This window comes from Apteryx mantelli, chromosome 23 (genome assembly GCF_036417845.1).
Source record: "Apteryx mantelli isolate bAptMan1 chromosome 23, bAptMan1.hap1, whole genome shotgun sequence".
NCBI classification, from domain to species: Eukaryota; Metazoa; Chordata; class Aves; order Apterygiformes; family Apterygidae; genus Apteryx; species Apteryx mantelli.
Window position 1 is genome coordinate 6591081 of NC_090000.1, and position 10550 is coordinate 6601630.

The 10550-nt window shown below is 55.0% G+C and overlaps 1 protein-coding gene across 1 annotated transcript in view; it reads right to left on the reverse strand.

The window, feature by feature from the left end:
• The window catches only part of LOC106485208 (protein CEPU-1), a 364330-nt gene extending 354255 nt beyond the window's left edge, over positions 1-10075 (reverse strand). Inside the window, exon 1 of the mRNA XM_067309993.1 lies at positions 9915-10075. Within this exon, the coding sequence (XP_067166094.1) occupies positions 9915-9990 (76 nt within the window). The 5' untranslated portion in view covers positions 9991-10075. The remainder of the gene's footprint in view (positions 1-9914) is intronic.
• Between the last annotated feature and the right edge of the window lie 475 nt (positions 10076-10550).

The following is a 10550-nucleotide window of genomic DNA, read 5'->3' on the forward strand; positions in this document are numbered from 1 at the left end:
GTTCTGCAGGGACACAAAAGCACGAACCAAAATCCTCTGGCAGCAGACGTGAAAGCATTGCTCTTTTTATTTAGATACAAGTATCATTACCTTTCCTGGGTTCTTCCACAGCAAGGCATTATTTCAACTGATTGGAAAACGGTGCTAAAAGAACAGGTTCTCCATACAATTTTCTTCATATCCTATTAGTTGCAACACAATTACAGCAAATACATCAATTCTTAGTCCCAGCAGCTCCTGAAAGAGCCACCTATTAAAAGCCAGCTTATTAATGGAATTGTACATCCAGGATTAATCGGGCTGTGCCGGCCATTTCCATTTCTCATTCCACAAGTGCTTTTGTTTGCTTAATAGGCTGAAGTAACCTGAGAATGACACAACTTGGAGCTTCCCCCCATTTGCTGTACACGCCGCCAGCGCATGCAATCTCTCGCGCCTTCCTCTATTCCACAGGGCTGCTCTGGGATCAAATCTGGCACATGCCGCCAGGGAAATCCATACGGCAGCCGCGGCAGGGGGTGGCGGGGGGGGGAAGGGCTTCTGCCTTCAGAAGAGCACGGCGGAGCCGGCAAGGGGGCCGGGCGGTGGAAATCCCGGCTAATTGAGCTAACGGCGCTTCTGCGCGAAGACAAGCTGAGAAGAGTACGGATGGGAAGAAAGGCGATGAGACCCTCTCCGAGAGCTGGAGAGGGAGCAGCCAGGGCCAGAGCTGGCTGGCTGGTGGTAGATACACTGATCCTCCCATATTTATCTTTTTTCCAAGGTGCTGGTGGAGAGACAAGGCTCCTCCAAATTGCAACAGCCCCTCGGTGTCCGGCTGCCGGAGCTCCGTACCACCCGCTCACCAAGCTTGCGAGCTCCACACCACTTCTCCCCCTCCAGCCCCGGCGAATTTGCAATACCACGAACGACTGCCGAAGCAAGCAGGCAGGAGCGGAGCCGGGCTGGTGCTACAGCATCACCTTGCAAGCACCCAAAACGACTCCCGGCACCCCCAAGAGCTTCGCTCCACCCGGCCCACCCCGCTCCCAAGGAAGCCCTGTCGGGCCACGACCGCGGGGCGCCGGCAAAATCGAATCCCATCACCGTCCCCGTGGTTAAAAGCGACGACCGCTGTCTCCCAGCAAAGATATTACTGTGGCGGCAAAGTCAATGCATGTTGAAGCATGGTAATATAGTATGACTTTTCCCTTTAATGGAATTTTTCTAGCCCACTAGGAAAAAAAAGACTCCATTAGCCAAAGTACAAAGGCTCCTACTTATTAGTATTTTAGAACCGCGGCAAAAACATTTCTTGAATCTAATTATTGCTGACAAATATGAAAATTGAAATCAAAGTTAAATTTTCAGCTACAGTGCCTCATACGGCAGCAGCTTGCCAGCTCCCAACTATTGCATCAACACATTTATCCTGCCGGGAAGGCTGCGGAGATCGGGCCCCCCCCGCCCGCTGCAGCCCATCCCTCCGGCATCGGCGGCATTAACCCTGACACGTTCATCTCCGCGCCCGGGACTGCCTAACCCGCTCGGTGTTCACCAGTTGCACACAGCCGACACATCTGAGCAAGGCTTGCAGGGGCCGGAGAGAGAAGGAAAAGGCTTTTTTCTTTTTCCTTTTTTTTTTTTTTTTCTCCTTACTTTGCCCTTTCCCACTCCCTTCCACCCCAATCCCAACATGAGAGCCACCAAGTGATTTTAAATTCCTTGAGACACAGCGGATGGAGGGGGAAAGGGAAGGAAGAAGAAAAAAAAAAAAGGAAGAAAAAAAAAGGAAGAAAAAAAAAAGGAAGAAAAAAAAGAGCCTTGTCAACATATTTCCTTCCCCCCCCAAGCACACTGCAAAAATCAATCCCCTTTGTCATTTTGCTCTGCTTGTGTGAATGTTTAATGGCTGTCGAGGGAGATAATGATTGCTGCTAGGAAATTCATTTCAGATTTGCTATTTATAAAGTACTCGGTGCTCAGGTGGGAAATTAACATAAGGAAGGGGGAACGGGACCCGACGGCGCGCGGGGGGAAGAGAAAAGAGCGGCGGCAGAGGAGGGATGCGAGGGTCTCCGGGGCCGGCTGCGCCGGAGGAGGCTTTGCCCCAAGCCGGAGCATTTTCCCGCGGCGGAGGGGCGAGCACGGGAGGGCACCGGCCACCTCGAGACCCGCCGCTCCGAAATACCCCCTCGGCCCCGGCTCCCTTCCCACGCGGGGCTCCTGCCCCCAGTGCTCCCCACGGTTATCCCTGGATTAACGGCAAAGCGCCTCCAATTACCCAGGCGCCGCAGAAAGAGCCAACCTGTTGCCAGGTGTTTGATTCTGAATCCCGGGGGAATTCCCATTTGTAATACAGCCAGATCCGGTACAGTCAGCATTTCACATACAGTCATTGAGTTGCTAATTCCTTGTCTCAGAAGTTGCTTTTCACTTTCTGATTTTTCAATAATAGGCTTCGTATGAATCCCTTAAGCTTCTGAAATAAGCTGAAAACCGCTTTTCCAGCCATTTACATAAACACAAGTGGATCAGAAGGAATAATCATAGTTTATGCATTATTTGGGGGCTTTGGAGCTGGCTGCTAACGCGATGCCAGGTTTTGAAGCCGAAAAAGTACAATGGGAAGCGCTGACGTGGGGAAAAGTGGCACAAAGGTAGACAACAAATAATACAGGTTTTAATGTCATGTTCAACAACAAGCCGGCTTGGCTTGGCGGGTCCCCCGGCCTCCGACGGATCCCGCTCCCTGCGAGCGCCCTTCCGAGAAGGGCTTCGTTAAGAGACACATCGCTCACGCCAACCCCAAACTCGCCTCTTGCCAGCCAGCCCTGCCGCTACCCCTGCGTCTGGCCCGCTAGCAAAACCGGCGGTGCTGGATGGGGGGACTGCAAAAAGTTGAATATCGGCACCCTCTCATCTATAAATACCATCCGCGCTGCAGAAAGGGAATAAAGCTCCGCCGCAAACAAACAAACCCCGGAACTTAGCGTTCCTCCCTAAATATCCTCCCGCAAGGGGGGAGAGAGGCTTAAAGGGCAAGATGAGATTAGAGCGTTAATGAACCTCGCTTCGCTTCAAATGTTGGTCATGCTTCCAACGAGGGTGGTCAGACGCGGCCTTCAAACCGGTTCCTCCAAAGCAAGGACCCTGCTTCTGGCAAAATCAAAACGTTATCAGAGGATCTGTTCTGAAGAAGCAACAACAAAAAGTGTAACAAGTCTTGAGACTACCAAGAGAGGCTCTTTTGATACTGCCCGAATACAGCCTTCAGGTTCCTTTTTTGTTTGAAATAACTTCACAACTCGGGACAGAGGCTGCTGCAAGCTCAGAATCAGAACAAACTATTTCAAATCAATCCCTGTTTTTCCCAGAATTCATTTTCACAGGGAAGTTGCGGTCGCTCTGCCACGTTCGGTTTTGGAATGAAAAATACTGTTTCACTTCTAATAATACAGATTTTCCCCGTGGCATTTCCTACTCCCGAACAGCTTCATGTGCTGCAGCCCAAGCACAGCCCCGGTTTCTCTGCGCTCGGTGCTGCACGATTACACACTGGGGAGAAAGTCCCCGTTTCAAGGAGAAGCCGGGCCAGCTCCCACCACCGCGTCCTTGGCGTCTTAACGGAAATATCCCCACAGCCGGTGATTCACTCCTGCTGGTTCCCGGGGATCCCGGCTCCCACGCAGGGCTGCCGCGACACTCTCGCCCCCGGCGCGAGCGCTGCACGGAGCCTCGCTCGGGAGGCTCCCCTGATTAGCAAGCCGAGCATGAGGGAGGCAGCGGAGGAGGAGGAAGGGAAAGCAGGGCGAGAGGATGCCAAGAACGGAGCAGTGTCTTCAGTGGGAACAGTCAACTGGACAAGGGGGTCAAGGAGGTCAATTAATTTACAACAGCTTTCAGCACTGGACATATTAACTGCAAGCGCATCAAAAATCCATGACATCCTCCTTGGCAGGAGACAACAGAGAGCGGCAAAGGCCTCACCTCCGATTTATTATTAAGCAAGAGCAAGGCATGTGCTGCTCGAGGAGGGAAGAGGGAGGCAGCGAGCACCCCTGGACTGCCGGAGCAGCAGCTCCGACCGCGCGGCCCTGGGGCATGCAAAGCCCGGGGATGCAACGGCACCTGCAGAGGGGCTCCAGGGCCAAGGCCAGGTGCTCCCTGGGGCTTACGGTGCCCCCAGGGACATGTCGATGGAGAGCTCAGCCTTTGCATTTCTTCCCCTATGAAGGCTGCTGAGGGCACAGAAGGCGTCGTGCACCACAAGCATCTCTGCAGAGGCAGGACTTCAGGTTCCCACCGGAGCTCTGAGGGACCTGCAGCAGCTTTGCAGCTGCTGGGGGCCTGGTCTCCTTCCCATCGCTGCAAACCAATGCTCACGCACCTCCAGGCAAATCATTTAATGTCTTGCTCCTTGTACAACACACGCACACCTGAACGCGGTCCAAACTTACCGCATCTATCATTTACTCTTTTCATATTAACATAGACATGGGTTGTCCACATGAAAATGCCTTTGCACACGGTGATCCCTCCATGCCCTGCCCTTCATTTCTTCCACCAAAGGTCTGACTGACGGTGGGACCAGCAGAACGGCTCAGTTTTCCAATACAGAATCCAAAAACCTGGCATCTTTCTCACTTTTGCCCCTATTTGAAAGCAGGAGCTCAACCTCAAGCTCTGGGGCAGCTGCAAGCCTTTGCAATGAACATCTGAGACACATTGCTTTTTGGCCCGTGAGTTTAAGGGGAGATCTGGCACTGCACATCAAGGGAGCACCAACGGACATTCACACACTGAAAGGTCACATCCACCTTCCTATAAGTCCTGGGCTCTACTAGGGACCCCTCTGAAGTGGGGAACGAGGAAAGAAACTTTTGCCCTCTCCTTCCCAAACCTCAAAAGTGGCAAAGACAAACACAGAAGAGATTTCTTCTAATCTGCATGGCCAAAAAGAGATTGCCCACGCCGCGCTTTGCGGGCCGCGGTGGGAGGCTGCAGCGCACCTCCGCCGTCTCGCTGCAAGTTGCCTGGGAAGCAGGCTGGCAAGCTCTCCCCCGCCACCTCCACTCCGGCTTCTCACAGCAAACACAAGCCCTGCTTGCTAACTTGACCTAGATCTGTCAACAATCAATTTTTCCCCCCCATAGGGAAAAAATAAAACAGGGAGGGGGGGAAAAAAATCACAAATATGGATATTCTTAAGTTAAAGCAGCAAGAAAAATAGATGAACCAGACATTTAGAATATTGAATGCACTTGTCTCGTGCAAGTCAGGGCTGGCACAACAGGCAGACAGGAGAACTGTATGCCAGGGTTACTGTGCTGCTCAAAATATCTCCATGGATAAGGAATAAGTTGTTTTCCTCAGCACCGTGACACCCCAAAACCAGCTGCAGCGGGAATTCCTCCTCCCAAGCAGTCAGCCCTGCACCTCCTTGGAAACGGGACTGGATGATTCTCGTCCGAGTTGGTGGGGACGGCCCTTGTGGCCCTTGAGGAATTGACTTGCACCAGGCACGAGGAGCTTTGTTCCAAGCTCATGGATATCACCTCATCTTAGCTGACTCGTTTCGCGCTCTCAAACTTCAGAAACTTGCGCTCAGCCTCCTCTTGGCCGATCCGTTAACGCCCATGAGGCTCATCCCAAACACAGGGATGGCTAAGCAGCTTCCCACACCTCCTCCCTGCCACGCTGGCCAGCACCGCTTCCTCGCTCGTCCCGCTGTGCATCACCACAGCCACCTACTCACTGCCTGTGTTTTAAGAACAGAAGCAGGTGCCTGCCCCAAAACACACAGTAGTTTGTGTGCAGCACCTAGTGCCACACATCTCCATGCCACAGGTGGGGATCCTAGCTGCTACCGTAACTCAAACGGCATGAACTAACTCCAGCGTGGGTTCCCCGCCACACCACGCTATAAGGTACCTCCTTACAAATAACAACTCTTTCCATAAAGAGCTCTTTCTACAGATGCAGCGTAGAGCAACCAGAGCAACTTTGCTCCTCGCTGTTTTGCCAGTCCCCCCACTGCATGACCAGGTCGGTGCCCACGCATGGATGAATGCTCCCAAGAAAGCAGCAATATCCCGAGTATAAAACCGAAGCAGAAAGCTTGAGTGTGGCACTACAGAGATCCATGCAGAGCCCGCAACCAAACTGAGATCCTGAGTGCCAACCCAGCGTTTTAGGTGCAATCCCATGTTTTTGCGCAATGCAGCCTGCCTTCAAAAGCATCTTCCCAGTGGCAAAGGTCTATCTGGGTTCCTATTTACTCTGCTGAGTCTTAAAAATGTGCCAATTAATCCCAGCCAGTGGCCTGATTTCCAGAGGTGCTGGATACCTGCTTACAGCTCCAGTTAAAATCAACAAGAATGACAGATGTTCAGCAACATTCAAAATCAGGCCATTGAGCAACCAGACCGCAATCCTCTCCTTTTATGTACTACATATAACTGGGTTACCTAATCATGTAGCTATTGATTATTACTGTTATTACCTATTAAATAGCTATTTTCTGCTGTTGGGGCGAATATCACATTTTATTGACCTGCACGGTAACTATTAACCGCCACGAAGCCACGTCTAATATTTTCCCCAGGGAACAATGAATTCGGGTATTCACAGAAAGACGTCGACAGGCGTAATTTTTCTTATACGACTTCACCAGTGCAATCGTCCTCTCGCACACGCTGCCAGCCGGCTTCCCTCCACCCCTGCGCGGGAGAAGCCCTCCTGAAATGCCCCCACGGGCTGGGGACGCCTCTCGGGGGTCTCTGGTGGCCAAGGGGACGTAGCAGGCAGCTAACGCCCTGCACATATGCCGCCAGCATGGATCCAGCCTTTCACCCGCCTCCTCGCCTCAAGTTTAGTCCACATTTCAGTTTGCGAATTATCTGCAACCCGGCCGCACCTTCCGGACTGAGCAATAACTCTTTTGGATGAGGGACGCTTAGTGCATGATGTTGACATATGCTATTACTTCACATACCTATTTCAGCTCGCATGCTTATTAGAATAAGGTCTTTATGCTAATTTGTAAATCAAATTCCCATAATTCTTGGCTTACTGATGCTAAAGGCCCAGCTAAATCTTCTACGACCTTTTCAGCCTGGTTAATCCTTTCACACGTGGTTGAGTAAAGAGTTTTCTTTTCTCTTCCACTCGGATGTGCGCTGGGTGTATATTTTGCACCAGTCCCGCTCTCTTTCTCAAGAAACCCAGGTGGGTATGAGCAAGCGGCACCGTGAGGCATTACCATCTCTGGGTTTCAGTGCTGTGAAACCGGGCAAGAGGCAGTTAGAAAATGCTGCTGACGGGTCCTTGAGCGTGTTTTAGATATCCATCGCCAGTATTTGAAACCATCCGCAAAAGCGATCCATTCAAGCACTGAGCACCGCGAGAGAGAGAGCAAAGACAATGAGATCTGTGTTGCCAAATACCCGCTCGCTCCCCGATGCCCGGGGCCGTCCTGGCGCACTGTAGCCTCCCTGTTCCCATTTTCCTCCCCTCAAGCCTTGGCTGCTCTCCAAGGCAAGGCCGGCCCTTTGGCCAGCAGCGCTGCTCCCACGCGCCGATATGACGGGCACCTTCATCTCCCTCGGAGAAACAGCAGCCAAGCAGCGCCCCAGCCTTTGCTTCCAGCAGAAGCAACCCGCAGTCAAGAGCAGATCGCGCCCTTGGAGAGCCCAACGTCGGGGCTGCCACAGCTCGGGGGACATTTAGGGCGACAAGGTCTCCTGCCTCTTTCCTCATGCAGGAGACAGCTCACGTGCTGGGAGCACATTTCCCAAAAAACAAATGGTTTGCTAGCAAACCGGCACAACTTTGACAACCGACGGATGCTTGCACAAATACAGATGGTCAAGCGCTCACGAATTATCCCACTTGACGCTCCACTTTACTCTCAAGCACACTCACCAGCCACTTTCCTTAGTGTTTGTTTGGCTGTAAATAGGTAAATGACCTGGAGTATTGATAAACTGCTGCAGAGGGCAGCACAGATCTCTTGAGCTATTTGTAGCAGATCTGTGCAAAGCACAGTTTTCCTGCACGACAACGATTTTTGCATTTTCCAAGCAAAAAAAAAAAAAAGTTTTTTTTTTTTTTAATATCCAGCAAGATATAAAAGTTAAAAATTCAAAAGAAAAATGCTGTGCATGTCAGAGGAGATCGTGAAGCAGCTGAACCATACAGCTTTGCTATTTGGCAATGTGCGCATAGATATATACTCATACATTACATTTGGGGCTAACGAGTCCCAATTTCCATAAACTCAAGTTTTTGCTCAAAAGCTGTCAAAACTGACTTTTTTTTTATGAATCTTTTAAATACAGTTATACAAGAAAGCCACCCAGGTGGACTCCTTCCCTCCCAGCACGCAGCACTGACAATCCAGCACACCCAACGCCTCCTGGTGCAGGAAAGCCCCAAACTTTTTGCGGCTGAAGCCTGCCCGGGGCAGCGCTTTGCCCCGGGTGCCCCCGGCCCGCGGCACGGCGCTGCTCCCCGTCTCGCCGTGACTCAGCCGTGCCCAGCCAGGTAGGTCTGGCAGCGCCGGCGGACGTGACTCCCGCAAGGAGAAGGGAGCCGAGCCCCGCGCCGTCCCCAGGGGCTGCCGGGGCGCAGCGGAGGAGGTGAGGGGGATTTTTTTTCCTGGGGACGCCCAGGGGAGGGTGGGAGTGAGGGGATGCGACCGATTCCTCCCTACCGCTCCACTGCCGCGGGGAGCGGGAAAAAAGGAAATAAGATAAAAAAAAGCAACTTTCTCCCCTGTAAGCTTTGACAGCAAAGAGGAGAGAAAGCGCGAGAGATGAGCAGAGGCAGAGAGCAAGACTGCAAGGAGCGGAGCCTCCGGCACGCAGCGAGGGCCGGGGCGCAGCGAGGCTGCAAGGAGGAGCGCGCCGGAGGAGGGAGCGCGGGAGGCCGAGGAAGAGGAGGAGGGATGCCTCGGCACGCACCCGGCATGCTAAGCAGCCCCGGCCCCGCGGCGCAAGAGCGGGCCCCCCTGCCCGGCGGAGAGAAGTTTGCGCAGAGGGGGCTGGCCGCGTCCCCTGCTTCTCCGCTCCGGTACACCCGGTGCAGGCGGTTTCCATGCCCTGCGCTGGAGTCCGGTGACGGAGACACCCGGCCGGGCTCCCTGGGCACGTCAGTCCCTAGCCCTGCCCGGCGCGGGGGAGCACGGAGGGAGCCTGCTCCAGCGAGAGCTGCCGGCTGCAATCCCCCTCCCCATGCAAAAGGCAGAGAGAGGGGGATGCAGCGATCCCTCCAGGCATTGCCTTCCCCCGGCACCCAGCCCGGCAAGCACCGGTGGGCAGCTCCGTGGTGCCGGCAACGCATCCCGGCGCCGGGGGACCGCCGCGCATCCCGGCTCCTCGGCCGGGCTGCAGCCCCGGCCCCGGGGCGGAGGGTGCAGGATGTGGCCCGGTGCTCTCCCCCCCCCGCCGGAGCCAAGCCCGCTCCCACAGCCCCTCCAGATGGCTGCGAGGAGACTAACGCAAGCTGACAGGCTCCGCGCTCGCGGCCAGATGGGGCTGGCTTCTGCCTCCTCCCTTCCCCGCTTGCTCCTTCCTCCTTTTCTCTGTTTTTTTTTTTTTTAACACCCCCCCCCAAAAGGCTTCTCCTGGAGGGTCCCCAGGGGGTGGCTGAGCCACGCTCGCCCGGGACGCGACTCCACCGGCCCCCCGCAGCCCAGCCCGGGGCAGGGGGTCCCCGGCGGCCGAGTTCTTGGGACGACCTTGCCGGCGGGTCCGGGACGAGCGGAGGGGCCGACAACCCCCCCCCCCGGCACCCCCCGGATGCACCGCTCCGGCGGGAACTAACTTGAGCTGCAGAGCGGGTCGGCGCCGGCTTCCTCCCTCCGTCCCCCCCCCGCCCCGTCCCCAAAATCGCCGCTCCGTCACGGGGAGGGAAGTTGCCCCGGGCCCTACCTTGGGAGAGGAGGAGAGCGGCCATCCCGGCGAAGATCACCCAAGAGACGGGGGGGTGCACGTTCGCCTGGGCCATGTTCAGCGCGGGGCTGCGTTTCTCCCCTCCTTCGCCCTGTGTCACTGCCTGGCGGGGAGAGGTTTAAAATCCAGCGTTTCCCGGAGCGAAGCGCACAGAGAGAGCGAGAGGAAAAAAATATATATATATAATAATAAAAAAAAAAATCGCGGGGTGGGGGAGGGAATGAAATAAAAAAAATTAAAAAAAAAAGGGGGGGGAAGGGAGGGGAAGGGGGTTGAAAGGGGCTGCAAGGCGCGAGGGACGGGCGGCCGCCGTGCCCGCTGCTCCGGCCCGCACACGCCGCCCGGCTGCCCGCGCCGCTGCCGCCGCCGGCCGCGCACGCCAGCCCTGCCCCGCGCCGCGCTCATTGGCTCCGGGCTGCGCGGGCAGAGCCGCCCCGCACCGCCGCCCTCGCCACCCCGGCTGCAGCCGACCCCGAATCCCCTCCCCAGGTTACCCCCCGAGAACGCACATTTGACTCGCGACTCTTCGACTTGCAGCCTGAACTGACTTTTATCGCAGATAGAAGCGCGCACACGGAGGCGTGCTTGGGAATCGCCGCGCTCCGGCCGCACCGT